Source organism: Pongo abelii, chromosome 2 (genome assembly GCF_028885655.2).
Source record: "Pongo abelii isolate AG06213 chromosome 2, NHGRI_mPonAbe1-v2.0_pri, whole genome shotgun sequence".
Lineage (NCBI taxonomy): Eukaryota > Metazoa > Chordata > Mammalia > Primates > Hominidae > Pongo > Pongo abelii.
Window position 1 is genome coordinate 101986978 of NC_085928.1, and position 15018 is coordinate 102001995.

At 55.4% G+C, this 15018-nt stretch overlaps 2 protein-coding genes across 2 annotated transcripts in view; both read right to left on the reverse strand.

Moving 5' to 3' along the window:
• DNAH1 (dynein axonemal heavy chain 1) overlaps positions 1–15018 on the reverse strand; it is a 78646-nt gene that overhangs the window by 22627 nt on the left and 41001 nt on the right. Inside the window, exons 32-46 of the mRNA XM_054552144.2 lie at positions 14795–14944; positions 13216–13302; positions 12921–13107; positions 11387–11478; positions 11048–11202; positions 9006–9183; positions 7901–8095; positions 7691–7810; positions 7295–7453; positions 7105–7212; positions 5844–5984; positions 5541–5701; positions 4875–5032; positions 2548–2721; positions 1965–2003 (exon numbers count right to left, since the gene is read on the reverse strand). Coding sequence (XP_054408119.2) covers positions 1965–2003; positions 2548–2721; positions 4875–5032; positions 5541–5701; positions 5844–5984; positions 7105–7212; positions 7295–7453; positions 7691–7810; positions 7901–8095; positions 9006–9183; positions 11048–11202; positions 11387–11478; positions 12921–13107; positions 13216–13302; positions 14795–14944 — 2104 coding nt within the window. The remainder of the gene's footprint in view (positions 1–1964; positions 2004–2547; positions 2722–4874; positions 5033–5540; positions 5702–5843; positions 5985–7104; positions 7213–7294; positions 7454–7690; positions 7811–7900; positions 8096–9005; positions 9184–11047; positions 11203–11386; positions 11479–12920; positions 13108–13215; positions 13303–14794; positions 14945–15018) is intronic.
• Positions 2906–4555, reverse strand: LOC103890173 (serine/threonine-protein phosphatase 2A 56 kDa regulatory subunit gamma isoform-like). The gene is given in 2 exon segments (XM_054552149.2): positions 2906–3978; positions 3981–4555. Coding segments are annotated over 2 exon segments (1320 nt in total). The 5' UTR covers positions 4369–4555; the 3' UTR covers positions 2906–3046.

Here is a 15018-nt window from a genome sequence, read left to right on the forward strand (position 1 = left end):
AACAGACACGCTCCTCACCCTCAAGCTGACATTCTTGTCGGGGAGGCTGACAATGAGCGGATTAGCAAGTAACAAAAACAGCAAATAGGTGGCAAGGGCTACGGGCAGCCCTGCAGCAGGAGAGGTGCCCGGGGAGGGCCAGAGTTGGGCTTGGGGGCGATTTTACCGAACGCTGGGGGAGGCCTCACTGAGGAAGGGGACGGTCAAGCAGAGAAGTGGGATGCAAGCTTGCACATAACTGGAGAAAAATTGTCCCAGGCAGAGGGGACAGCAAGGGCAAAGGCCTGGAGGTGGCAGCAGGCCTGGCATGTTAAGGACCAGCAACGAGGGGGTGAGCAGGAGGCGGTGAGATCAGAGGAAGAGGCGGGGCGAACTGAGGACAGCTTTGCCTACCACTGTCAGGACCCGGGCTCTTGCCTGGATGCGATGGGTGAGAGAGGAGGAATGTGGCCTGATGGAATGATTTCATGGGTCCCTGTGGCGCCAAGCAGAAGATAGACCTCAGGCAGGTGAAGGCAGCCGCCAGGAGACCATGGCGGGACTACAGCACTGGCCAGGTGGGTGAGGACAGGGTGGTGAGCAGTGGCCGATCGGGATGGGTTCTCAAGGGAGAACCTATGGGACCTCCTGACAGGTGAGCTGTGGGGTGAGGGAAGGGAGGATGGAGGATGGCGCCAAGACTCCGTCTTGCCTGGAGCACCTGGAAGGATGGAGCTGCCATCGCCTGAGATGAGAAGAGTGCAGGGACTGGGGCACTCGGGAGTTTGGCTCTGGACAGGTTTGGCCTGCGATACCCTGTGGACATCCCAGGGGAGATGTGGAATCAGGCGTTCAGGGGAGAGGTCTGGGCTGAGGAGGTAGACTTGGGAGTTGCCAGCACAAAGATGGTTTTCCCCGTCAGAAGCGGGATGGGACTGTCTCAGGAGAGTGTGGTTGGAGGGAGAAGAGGCTGGAGACCAAGTCCTAGTCCATCTGAGAATGGGCAGCCAGGGATGGGGGAGGCCTGAGAGAAGCCTGTGGCAGGAAGGGGACGTCTGCCGGCCAGCACTACTGACCCCTGGGAAGGCAAGGACGAGGGCTGACCACTGGTCTGGCCACAGAAGGCAACTGGTGACAAGAATACTCTCAGAGGGTGAGAGGGGCATTCACAGGAAAGTGGGAGGGGAGGGCAGGTACAGCGGGAAAGACAATGCTTTGGAGGAGTTTTGCTATCAAGGTGAGCAGAGAGGTAGAGCGATGGGCTGGGGCGGGTGGGAAGGGGGCCCAGAGAGGCTGTTTTGCATTTGGCGGTTAAGATGGAGAATGGGGCTTGTTTGTGGAAGGCCCAGTGGTGAAGGGAGCACTGGTGTTGGCGGGGAAAAGGAGTGCCACATTCCCAGGCAGGCCCAGGAGGAGGCTGGGCTTTGCTGTGGAGCAGCAGTCCGTTCCCAGCCACAGGAGGGAAGGCAGGGCGCAGGTAAGCGGTGGGTGCAGACCCAAAAGGGAGCTGTCTCCCGACAGCCTCTTTCAGCTGAAGGCAGGGGGAGGAGGCAGGCCTGGGCAAGGACAGGGACTGCAGTGGTCAGCTGCCTTGCCGTGACGACGGGCAGATTCACCACGATGCCTGCCCCGCACAAACCACTCCCCGCTTTCCTGCGCACACCTGCTCCCTGGAGTTCTGATTCTTCGCACAGGGTGGGAGTTTGTTGGATTCCTTTATTCATGCATTCATTTTGCATTTAATTTGCATCTATCATCACCTGGACACTAACGCAGGCATGGAAGGGCTCTAAGAATGGGTGAATGAGCCTATGGGGCAGCCAGTGCTTGTGTCAACCTTCGCTCTGGCACCCAGTGGCCCAAGGTCCCCGCATGAACCTGAGGATGGTTCACCACGGCTCCTGGTCCCAGCCTCAACATACCCAACCAGAGCCCACAGCTCCTCCTGGAACCAGTACCCCATTCCCGCCCAGGCCCACACTTACGCACAGGCTCCCGGTAGCTTTTTTCTCCAAGGAGTCCATCTAGAGGATGGAGGGAGAAACACAAGCCTCAGGGTAGGTGGACCTCTTGCTGCTCACCCTGGCCAGGTGAGATGGTGGGGGGAGCAGCATCTTGGGGTAAGCTTTTCCCCAAACCCCATAAAGGCTCAGAGACACTCTGTCCATCTTATCTTGTGGCTTTTCCTGATTTACAAAAGTAACATGCCTCCCCCAGAGTTTCTGGGCAAGTACTAATGTATATGTATGTATATATGTATGTGAGTGAGTGCATATCTGTGTGTATCATACATCCAGCAATCACCACGTGCCAGGCTTCATGCTAGGTGCTCTACATGCAATATCATACTTAACCCTCATGAACTGGAATGGTAGGTACAGATGAAGAAACAGGCTCAGAGAGATTCATGAGCTGCCAAAGGTCACACAGCTGAGTGAGAGGTTAAGCCAGGGTTGCGGTCATGGTTTGGCCACTCCACCCTTTCTGGTGGCCACCCAGCTGTCCTTGGTGTGGCCTCCCTGGCCTGGGCTTCTGCCTTTGTCCATGCTCACCCCCACCAATACTCACCTATCCAGTTGCCCAGGATGGTGGAGAAGATGCGTTTCTTGCTGACCTCGTCCATCTCAGTGAAAGACAGGTAGTTGAAGTGACGCATCAGCCGCGGGGTGACGGTGTTCCTGCCTCCACCCGGGGGGCCCATGGCACAGACAAAGTTGATGTCCACTAGGTTCTTGAAGGCGCCTGGAGTAGGGGCAGGAAGTCAGGAAGGGCCCTGGCCAGGGCTGCATTATGACCTTTGTGGCCCCTTCTCCATACATAAATTCAAAATTATACTTTAGAACAGTATTGGAATAAAGACAAATACATCAATATTACACAGGAAAATTTTTCTTTGCCCTAAAAATTCATGCTCTTCTCCTTTAACTTTTTTTTTTACAAAGTTCAAAAGTACTTTTTATTGCAGACATTTTCATATACAACGTTAGTGAAATCGAGCCCCACCCCCCAACCATGGTGAAGACATATTCCTATCTTATAAAAACATTTCAAGTAACCCTGGATGTTTTCATGTCACTCTAGTTTTTAGTACCTGGGGATTGGCTTTGGCTAGATTTTCTATTTTAACCCATGCTTCTTCCCGTACTTCCATTTTTAGCTTCTCTTTTAGTTTCTCTGCTTTGAACTGTTGTGTACGGTCATCAAACAGCTTTTGTTTCATCTCTATGAACAGCTTCAGGGCGTTGTATATCAAGCCATGTTTTATCTTGTTCCAATGGGTCTTTGAGTTGCGGTACAAGGAAGGAAACATGATGGGCGGAATTTTCGCTGCGTTGTCACTGATTAAACTCATGATGTATTCATTATTCCAGTAATAGAGAGCTCGCTCTGCCACCCGGAAGTGTGGGCTGGAGACACATTTGGCCAACTGCCGGAAGAGGGGCTCCATGGTCTTCACAAATTCTGATGGTTCAATGACATCTAAAATCGCTTCTAATTCTTCTTTTGGACTGTGAGTCTTTGGCCAGCATTTGAGAAGTGCCATCACCACTGGTTCTGTGGGGGTGCTGTCCTTTTCTAAAAACTGCACTCCACAGTATGCCAGCTGGGGGTGGTAGACACTCAGAGATTTCACTTTGTGCAAAGGTAGTAACACCTTCAATAAGAAAATCTTGTGTTCTTCTTTTAGTGGTAAGGCAAATCCATTAACTATACTTCCCAATATTTCCAGTAACTCTGCTATGCCATTATGATGCTCTGTTTCACAAATAAACCTATAAAATATATTATTTATCTGTTTTCTCATGTAAGCTCTCAAGCCTAGGAATTTCCCATAGATTCTGTGAAGGGTGGTTTTAAGAAAATCTCTCTCCCGAGGATCTTCACTGTCAAAGAGCTTTAAAAGCTGCAATACAAACTTCTGATCAATATATTTCTTTGCTATATTAGATTGGAAATCTGGAGACTCTAAAAATCTTAAGAAAAATTCATAAACAAGTGTAGATGAAGCCAGGCTGCTTCTAACGTTGGTTCATCTTCCTCTGGGTCAAATTCTGCTCCCGTAGGATTGGAGGAAGGTGGTAATGTTCGAAACATGTTAACTGCAAACATATGGACTACTTCTGGGTAAACAGGCTCTGTGATCACATTCCAATTATGGGTGATATATTCTACCATTTCACTTAAAGCAGCTCGTTTTAATTCCTTCCACTTTAGGTCACTTAGTGGATCAGAAACAAAGTCAAAAAGGACGCAACACTGACACAACTTCTGGATAAAAAGCTTCTTTTGATCAGCAGGAGGAACATCTTTTAAGGATGGTAGGTTTTGAAGTTCTCTATTATTGCTTGCGCTAAACCCTGAAGAATTTTGCCATTTGTCTTTCTTCATTATGGGCTGAGAGATGGCTACTTTTATTTTAGCAGACACTGTAGACGGGACAGCAACAAGGCTGTTTTTCCTGACGGAAATTTGCTCTGATTCTACTGTGTCTTGTCCTTCTTTTGAACTTTTTCCACTCTTCCCTGCTTTTAGTGATTCTTTCTCCTTCTCGTTTTATTCGGCATGGCTGGAGCGGGCCGCCACCGCTCTTGCCGCCACCTGCCCCCGAAGCAGCAGCGCCCCCGCCCCAGTTGTCGCGCCCCCGCGGCCACCGCTGCCGCTTGGGGACTTGCTTTCGCTTCCCCTTTTCCAGGATTCCAGAGGCTGCGGCAGCTGCGGCGGAGGCGTCTCTCCGCCCCTCCCCCGGCCGGCCCCCCCCACCCCTTTAATTTTAAGAGAAATTAAAACATTTCTGTGGGTGCCTTAAAGTATTGTAGGCCTTCAGTGCTGCGCCTCCTGTGCCCCTGCACAGCACACCTAGCCCTTGCCCTGCGAGCCAGGCCGGCCATACTCACCAATGATCTTGCGGTCGTACCAGCCGCCGTGGTCCATCCACTGGCGCAACAGCTCGATGGGTGGCTGTGCGCCGTAGGTCTCCAGGGCTGGCATGTTCAGGTCATCGATGAAGAAGATAAAGTTGCGCCCCAGAGGTGGTCCAAACACACCCTTCCGCCTGAGGGGAGGGGCTGTGTGAGCCCAGCACCCACAGGCACCAGGTCCTCTGAGAATCCAAGGGCGACGGGGTGGCAGCTTTGCCTCTGGGAAGCCCTTGCTAAATTTCAGCCTCCTCCAGATTGCTAGATGTCTTGACCCACCCTCATCCTTGTTCTGAGTGTCCTGGGACAGCTGGGACAGGCTGACCTGAGTCTGAGCTCCCTCAAAGTGAGTCTCGCCTCCCAGGCAGATGGACAACAGGCTTCTCACAGACAGACCCAGGGCCCTGTCCAAGGGCCCAGCCAGGGCGAGCACCCACTCGCTGACTGGCTTTGTAGGAATTTTTGATACAGGGAAGGCTCTGGAGCAGTCTGTGAGGGAACCCTGGGCCCCTTGGGGGGCCGTCAGCTCCCCCTGGGAGGTTTCTGGCAAACCCAGGAGCATAATTTGGTGGAGAGGTGGGACAGCAGCTGGATCGGCCAGGCTGGGGGGATGCAGGGGTGACGAAGGAGGGAGGGGTGCCCTGCCTCTTGTCCAGCTTGCTGTCAATGAGGTCCTGGGTCTGGTTGGCTGAAGTGCGGGCTGAGAAGGTGAGGAAGTGGCTGACGTAATCCAGTGCCAGGTTCTTGAGGAGCTTGTCAGAGATGGTGAGCGTCTTCCCCGTGCCTGTTGGCCCAATGCACAGCACCTGGCAGAGCAGGGATGGCACAGAAGGAGCACACGGTGGGCCTGATGCACAGGAGGAGCTGCCCCCGCATCTGTGTGGGAGGCTGGTCAAACCCCAATATAGGCCTTGGGGACAGTGGAGGCAGGGCCTGGGAGGTGCTCACGGGCTTCTTGTTGGTGAGCAGCATGTCCAGTAAATGGGACATCTGCACGGTGTCCATGGTGGGCACAATGATGTTGCAGTAGTTGGTGTCTGGTACCATGGTGAATGGAGCTGAGGAGTCCATCCACTTCACCCAGGCAACCTGGAATCATAGGTGGCTCAGCGGTGAGCCTGGAACCCCTCCCTGCCCCACTCCTGGCTGCGGCCCCATGGCCAAGTGCAGAAGGGCCAGGAGCTGCACGGCTGGGCTTTGGCAAGCAGGTCCAGGTGCAGGGCTGCTTCCAGTGGAAATGGAAAGTCCTGTGCCCTGCTTTCTGCATGGGGAGGGGGACTCCCAACACAAACAGCCAAGAATGGGGACTCTGAGCACAACTGCATAGGAGGGCTCTCCCTGCCCAGGTTGGGGGCTCCCTAAGGACTGCCAGGCCCTGAGTCTCTGCAGAAAGGAGAAGCTCCGAGAATTGAACAACCCAGAATGCAAAGGTGTTTGCTGTTTAGTTTCAGGCTACCCAAGAAATGTGGGGGCCAGAACCATGGGCGCTGGTGTCAGCTGGAAGCTGAGAGGTCACTGGGTCCAGTCTTCCCAACACTGTCCCTGCCTGCACAAATTCCTTCACTCACAGCAGCCCTGACCCAGCTTGCAGATGTCCCCTGATGGGGGGATCACTATGGCCAAACCAATGCATCCCACTGGGTACAGTCCTAAACGTTAGACCCAAATGTGCCCTGGGAGCCCCCAGCAGGATGCTGCACAGTAACGGACAGGTCTCTGTAGACGCCTTTCCACCTCTGTCCTCCTGGGCTGGGGTCTTGACCTTGGGATGAGGGTGGGCTCCTGGAGCCCTTGCTAGCTGATAGTAGTGATGAGGACACTGAAGCAGGCTTCAAGAGCTTGCCCCCCAGCCCTCGGGAGCCCAGTCTCTGGGAAAATGGGGCTTTTAAGTGGAACTGAGGTGGCCAGTCCCTGGGCTCCGCATCAATGTGGAAGAGGCAGTGCGTATGGCTGGAAAGGGAGGTATTCGAATGTCTCCCCTCTTAGCCCAGCCCTAGGTTCAAGTACAGTTCTGCCACATCTGGAAAACAAGCACAATAATAACCACTCTACAGGGCCATGAGGATTCATGAGATGATGCAAATAACCCCCGCCTGAGACCTGGTGGCCATCAATGTGACGGCTCCCTGTGTGGCCATAATTCATTGCGGGAACAGCAGCCACCCAGTGGTCCCTCCCTGTGCAGTCTCTGCGGAGGGCCTGCGGCCACCTGCTTGTATTCCTCCTCTTCATCCTCATTGTCGTTGGTACCACTGATGCCCGCGTCCTCCAGCCTGTAATCGAACACCAGCCCCTCTTCTGGGAAAAGCAGAGTCAGCTGCCGGGAACCAGGAGGAGAAGCAGGCTGTGAGGCCCAGTAGGACTGAGGCTCCTGGTCCCTGGGGGCCGCCGGCTCTCACCTGTTCATTCTCCATCTTGAGCCTTAGCCAGTGGCTGAAGCTGGTGCGGCCACTGCTGTCCCCAGTGGCACCCACGCTCCAGATCAGGGAGAAGATGAACCACGGCTCGATCAACTCTACGATGCGACTCAGCTTTTCAGAGGGTATTTTCTTGAGGCCCTGGGGATGAAGGGAACAGTTTCAGGCTGAGACAGGAACAGTATCAAGCGGCCTGAGGAAGTGGGGCAGGGGCATGTCTTGACCTCTGCTACACAGCTTTGTTTCTCTACAGCCAATTGGACAGGTGGTCTTGTCCATGTTGCACCAATCCAATTCTCTCTTTCAGGCCCCAGAGAGCAAGGAGAGCAGTGTGGGGAGAGGGACCAGGTGCATCTAGCCCCACTCTCAGGGCTGTACCTCTCTAGGCAGAAAGGGCTTGAAGAAGCAGTCCAGCAGCTTGAGGAGGCTCATGGTCAGGTTGCAGTTGGTTGAGGCGATCACCTCCTTCACTGAGGACCGAACGAAGGAGATGGATTCCTGCAGGGAGCAGGCACCCGGTTCTCATGGCTGGCAGCCACAGTGCCCTGCTGCCCTGCCAGGGTCAGACATACCCGTGGCCTCACTCACCTCCAGGAAGCTGACAAAGAGGGCCTTGAAATGCTCCTCGTAGGGCTTCAGCAAAGGGGGCAGCTTCCTCAGCCAGCACTCGATGAAGGGCATGAGCCCCAGGATGCTGGGCTCCAGGTACACCATGCCACAGCGGGAGACCGTAGCTGGTGAAGCCACCGCCAGGTCTTGCACCTCGAACATCATGGTCATTGCCTGGTGCCAAGACGAACCATATGAGTGGGCTGACTGCCAGTCCCCAGGCCTGGAGAAAGGGCTGCAGGGCTGCAGGGCTGCACATCCTGTAAGTGGGTGGTGTGGTCAGGTTGTGGGGCAGGGGCAGTGCTGGGTGGGATGCAGGAACCGCTGGGTCCTCAGCTGATAACGTGGCTCTCCCTGGAGCCCTGAGGAGGACCCCAAGTCAGGAGATTCCTGAGGTTCGCTGACCAGACTGGGGTCAGGGCATTTTGGGGTCCCTGGAGGCCTGCGGTCATCTAATGGGAACTGTGTATTTTGCTCCAGAGCCCCCCCACCCCTGTGCACATAGACACAGGTTCACATTGACTGCCAGGTATTTGCTTTTACAAGGATTCAAGAGCTGGACTCAGTGTAGACCCGTGAGCTGCTCTTGTGCCCAGGCCATATCCCTCTTTCTCTGACAACTGCTCTTCACACACCAGACAGATCCCCGTGGTGTCTACGCCATCCATCTCCCAGACCCCGGGCACACTGCCAGGGCCAGGTGCACACCTGACCCCACCTGACCTGACTGGGGCAACATGGCTGAAAGTGGGCCTGGGAGGCAAGAGGCAGCATCAGCCGGGGAGCAGTGGGATAGGCATCCTGGTGGGGTCAGAGCACAAAAGAAAAAGGGTCTGTGTAAAGGGTGCTCTGAGCAACTGTGTGGGACACCCTGAGGTATGGGAGCTCAGGCCAGGGAGGGGCACTAGGAGCTGAGCTTAAGCTCCTGCTAGCAGGAGGGCTCTTGCTGAGTCACGGTGACAGCCTGAGATGTACCCATGTCCCTGAGAGAAAGGGGTGAGAGGGCAGAGTTTGGCCAGCGTGATGCAGCCTCCAGGCCCACCCAGCCTTGGAGGAGAGTGGGCAGGCGGACAGGTGGGTGCACCTCCGTGAGCTTGATGATCTCCCCAGAGCTGAGGCACAGCTTCTTGTTGTCATCCAGCACCGTGTTCATGTTCTCAATCCAGATGGCGTCCACCGGCCCATCGAACATGTACCACTTCTTGTTGGTGTTGGAGGTGATGGCCCCCGCCCGGATGAGCGAGGAGAAAATCCCATCTGTCCTGCAGCGCCAGGGAGGACAGGGCTGGAGACATCAGGGCGGCAGTGCTTTGAGCACAGCTGGCTCCCAGGGAAGCCTGGCTACTGGGTGGGCGGGCTCTACTTTACGTTTTCCTTCAATCTCTTTGTTCTTTTAAAAATTATAATAGGAAAAGTGGGACTTTTTGGTGTCACATGGTGTAATGAAAACGTGTGCTTATGTCCCTGCCCTGCTGAAGCCCCATTAAAGGTGAAATCACAACAGGAAAAAGGGAGCAGGGGAGGAGGCAATAGCAGAGATGGAGGCAGTGCAGCTCTGGAAGACAATGGACAAGGACGGAGGAGGGTAAGTGACAGGGCAGAGAAAGCAGCGTGGTGAGAAGTGGCCAGGTCCTGCCTCAGAACCCAGGGGGCTCAGATCTCAGAGGCAGCACGCACCAGGGAAGGGGCTGGTAGGGCTGACAAAGATGCTGTGCTTCATCCAGCCTTAGCCTCCGGAACCTTCTCCTAGATGCCCATATATGCACGTCCTTGTAAAATCCAGTTTCAGTAAAGAACCCTGCTAAGTCAGTTTAGCCAGAACCCTTGATAACTGATCACTCTTGAGGCTCCTTCCCTGCACCACCCCCAGGCGACGTCTGGTTACCCTGAGGCCTGTCTTCAGTTGGAATCCTGTTAGGTTGGTTCAACCAGAATCCCCCTCACCATTGATGTTTCCTCTGGATTTTCCACCCACTGATGCTCACCCTGCCCCTTGGCTATAGATTCCCACTGGCCCATGCTGTATTCAGAGCCCAGTCTCTCCCCTTAACTATAAGGCCCCAGTGCAGTGGTCCCTGTGCCTGCCATGCTCCTGAATATGTTCTTCCTCAGCATGCTTTAAAAAGTATCATTGAGGGCTGGGTGCAGTGGCTCACGCCTATAATCCCAGCACTTTGGGAGGCCGAGGCGGGCAGATCACCTGAGGTAGGGAGTTCAAGGCCAGCCTGACCAACATGGTGAAATCTTGTCTCTACTAAAAATACAAAATTAGCCGGGCATGGTGGCACATGCCTGTAATCCCAGCTACTCGGGAGGCTGAGGCAGGAGAATCGCTTGAACCGGGAGGCGGAGGTTGCAGTGAGCCGAGATGGCGCCATTGCACTCCAGCCTGGGCAACAAGAGTGAAACTACGTCTCAAAAAAAAAAAAAAAAAAAGTGTCATTGAATAATTTTTTTTCTTTAACAGGGGACTTTTTTTTGGTCTGACCTCCAGCCCCCCAACCTATCTACATAAGAGACTGGAGTGGATATGGGGGAGAATCTTCACCAGAAATGGGGGAAGCAGTACAGGTTCATGCTGTGGAAGGTGGGCAACTGTCCCTCCCCAGTGACCATCCCCTACAGGGCTCCCAGAACACTGGAGCCAAGCAGACATCCCCAGCAGAGGACTGGAGACTCCTGTCTGGAGAAACAGAATAGAATTAGAGAAAAGCCCCTGAGATACCGATGTCTCAGCAGTCTCCATCCAGCTGCCCTTCTCCCATATCAGTGCACTTCCCCTAAAATGCACACCCCGGCCTGGGAGCAGGGCCCGGAGAGGGCCCACCAGCTTCTCTTGGGTCATGACAATGGCCAGATACTGCAGAGGCACTGAGCGTGTTAAGTCATTCTTGCCTTACCATAAGCATGGTGCCATTATTGTCCCCACTTTGCAGACAAGGGAACCATGGCCTGGGGGGTGAGGAGGGTCACTCAGCGAGGAAGTAGAATGGAGAATAGAATCCCAAGCGTTGGGCTGCAGAGCCCGCCCTTCCACTGGGCTAATGGAGGGAGGGGTGACCGCAGCCCACAGCCTCCAGAGGTCTGGGAGCAGGGGGTCACGGGCAAGGCTGGTGGGTCACTCACCACTCATGGGTGAGGAGGTCAAACTCCCCGTACAGCTGGCCCATCGTGATGGACTTGGGGTTGAGCACGTAGTAGTTGACAGCCTCGTACATGCCACCACTGATGGATGGCTGCCCTTTCAGTGACGTCATGGCAGCTGCCAGGACTCTGTAACACTGGGAGACGGACCGCCTGAGAGTGAGGCTCCCAGAGAGCAGGGCTGGAGTGGGCTGGGGGCCACGGGGAGGGGGAGGGGTATTCTATGCCAAGGGGCACAAATGGAGGCCAACCCCTGTTGAAGCCGCACCCCCCTGCAGGCCCACTATCCGGACAGTGGCTGCCAAGCTTGGCTCTGCTTACAGTACTCTTGCCGGAGCCTGTGGGCCCGACGAGCATGAGGCCGTGTCGCACCACCGTGGTCTCGTAGAGCTGGATGCACTTTGTCAGGAAGCCTGGGGGACATGGCATGGGGCCCAAGGGTCAGAGCATGGGCTTGGGTCCTGGTCACACCACTAGCTTGTGTGACCTTGGGTGAGTCACTGCACTCCCTGAGCCTCAATTTCCTCATCTATAAAATAGGGATGGTGGTAGCACCTACATTATAGGCAGGGGCAGGTGAAGCCCTAAGCACAGAACTTGACAGAGTAGAAACTCTGTAAATGCCAGCCATTCTTTCCACTGTGACTACCATTCCTTCACAGCCATTGGTCAGGTGGTCAGCCGACACCAGCTTGCTCAGTGTCAGCTGTCACAGGCCCCAGCTTCAGCCCCAGCCTGGTGAGAGCACCACCCCAAGTAAGTGCTGACTCCTATGAGCAACCTCCTAGAGACAAGATCCTAGGGTCAGTCGGGAGCTATAGAGACAGCTGCCAGCAGGCAGAGGCCAGGCCCACAGGGGTAGGGAATAAATGCCTCACTTTGGCCCAAGAAGGGTGGTGGTGGCTATGGCCCTGCAGGTCCGGGGGTTCCTGCCAAAGGGATAGGGCCCAATTAGCCAGGGACGGCAAAGGTGACCTAAGGCTGTGAGGGAGAGAAGAGTTTGAGGCTTCATTCAACAAGCCTGCTGGGGTCGGGGGTGCAGGAAGTGACCAGAGGAGGAAGCATTCGAGCTGCACAGGGAATTGAAGCACAATGGAGGGCACCTGGGGGAGGCCTTGCAGGGCTGAGCAGGAACTTCCTAGGGTCCCGAGAAGGGCCTTGTGTGGCCAGGGTGACTGGCCATGGCTTCCCGGAGGAGCTCCTCCCACAGCCCCACCAAAGGACCCACTGGAGGGGGTGGCCGGCTGGGGATGAACTGAGACCCTCATCCTACTATGAGGGGCGAGGGTTCAGGATGAGAGGGAGTCTATTTGAGGGAAGTGTCCCCCCAGCCCTCCCAGACACATGGTGGCCTTTACAACAAGTCAGTGAAAGAAGGGCCCCAAATGTTCTTTCTTCAGGGCAGTGACGCCAGGGGTGTCACTCAACAAGGAATGTGGGCAAGTCCCGCTAGTGGGATGGAGCCAAGAGGCCTCTGGAAGAGGTGAGTGGTGGCTGTGGTGAGGTGGGCTGGGGTGCAAGGAATATGGCCTTGAAACTCCAGTCACATCCTAGCGAGGGCCAGGCCCTGATGAAGCAAGGCCCAAGAGGAGCCCGGGGCTCTCAGCCCACACGGGAAGCAGGGCCCGGGAAGGGGACAATGCCTGCCTCCCCACCACCAGGCGGGTTTTGGTGGAGACCGGGCCGGGACATCTGCCCTGCCTCTGGATTGCTCGGCTGAGAGCCCGGGCCTGCAGCACACTTGGCCAGGTGTGAGGGCCCCTGGGGTTGGACTGTCCTGTCTCTGTCCCCCTGACCTGGACTCCAAGGTGGCCAGGGCCAGCCCCTCCACGAACACTCAGGGCCTGAGGCTCACCCTCCACATCCTTGAGGTTGCTGTTCCTGCAGGCCTCGCGGATGGCCTCATCCAGGATGCCATAGTCCGTGTCCTCCTCCTTGATGGTGGGAAACAGGTCGGACACGATCCCAGAGAAGAGCTTGAGGTCCTCCTGCAGGAACTTGGGCACGTTCACGTCACGGATGGCCCGGAGGCAGATCAGCTCCTGCAGCAGGTGCCAGCTGAGCCTTCAGGGCAGTGGGCCAGCTGCCCTCCAGCTGCCCAGGAGCCCTCCCAGAGTTCCACTCCTGGAGCCCTGCTGGGTGGAGCTCACCTCATTCATGCTGGGGTTTTCTCGCTTGAGGTTCCCAGCAGCTGAGATCACAGTCTTCACGGCTCTCATCCCAAAGTCATAGTGATCCTGTCGCCATACAGAAGGAGGCACGGGTGAGCACTGTCCCTCTCCGAGGCTTCTGCCTGGAACACTCTGCCTCCCACCTGGCAGCTGGCCAAGTCTCATCACCAGCTCATGGCACTTCCCTTGCAGACCTGCTGGGACCACCTACATGCCCAGCCTGGGCAGGTGCACCTTCTTTGGGCTCCCCGGGCACCCTGTACTTTACTGTCCCGATAGCCCCCTCCTTTTTCCGATACCCATCCTGCATCCTTTGGTCACTGTCCCAGCACATGGCCAGGGGCAGGAGGGCCCTCTAGCTGTGCTGGAAAAGTGAATGAAGGAGTTTCCCATCTGTGCAACAATCAGCTTGGCCTTGATGGTCCTTGAGCTTCCTTCTAACATTCTCCCATAACATCTCTCCAGACCCGTCTTTCTGGCCACACCACCATTCTTTTTCCCCCAGCCTGTTTCTCTTCATTACACACTAAGTGTGTTGGAAATAGTTAAATTAATCATTCTGCCCCATGGTGCCCAACCAAGAGGACTCCATCTAGACCCAACCCATAGATGAGCATATGTTCCAGAAATCTTGGACTTGGAGCTGCATAAAGAGGCTGGGCTTGACTTTGGGTCATTTCTACTTGGGAAGAGTTAAGTGCATTTCCAGAACCATGTGGGATAGTTGCTCTGATTGGGGGTGGGGAGCATTTTGGAAAGAAGGGTGTGTGGGAGCGCTGGCACCCAGGAGTGCACTGTGATGAACTGCCACTGCTTTTCCTGGTAACAGGCTGCATCTCTTCTAGCTCATAGATTTTGGTGGACTGCATCTGGCCAAAGGTAGTACTGATTACCCCTGGCCACAGTGACTGGTGTTCATGGATTAGCAGGTGACCCAGAGAAGGCCCATTAGGGTGACAACAGGGATTTTTTTCTGAAGTCATGATGGAAGACAAACTAAGTTGCTAGCATGTCAGCCCAGAGGTGGGACTCATCTCTGCTGCTGCAAAGTGGGGGCCTGTTTGGGAACCAAGCTGAACAGGAAAGCTCATCCACCAGCACTGGTGCCTGGGCCGCCCCATCTGTCCTTGGAATCTGGGCTTAGCAAGCTGAGTGAAAGGATGGTGGTGCTGGGAGGCTCAAAGGGCCGGGCTGTCCTACTCTGGTCCCCACAAGGCCCAGGTGCACTTGCTCCACAGCCTGGGGTTCTGAAGCTCTTGGTGCCCTAATGATCAAGGCCCTTGCACCTGAAGTAGCCACACAGGCATCTGTTCCTGGCTCCTGCTCCAGCGCTGCTGTGTATGCATGAGCCTGGCCAGACCTTTAGCTACCTAAGACCTCAGTGTCCTCAGCTGACAAATGGGCATGTAACTCCTATCTTCCAGGGTTGCTGGGAGAAGCCCACAAGGTAATGCCTGTAAAGCACCGGGCACAGAGCCCGGCCCTCAGCAGGTGCCCTGGAGGCTGGGAGCAGGTAGAAGTTTTCAGACCCTGGAACCCCATCAGGGCAGGACCGCACCTGGGAGCTGAGCTGCTCAGAAGACAGCTTGAAGGTGGTTGTGATCTTCTTAGCCAGCACACTGGCCTCATTAAAGCCAAAGGAATAGAGGGAGATCTCAGCGATCATGGCGTAATCTGGAACCATCATGGCCACGGGTCGGAAGAGCGCCTGGGACACACGGTGCACATGTGAACAGCAGACAGAGCTCACCCCCAGAGCACCCTCAGCTTCATCCGGCCCTC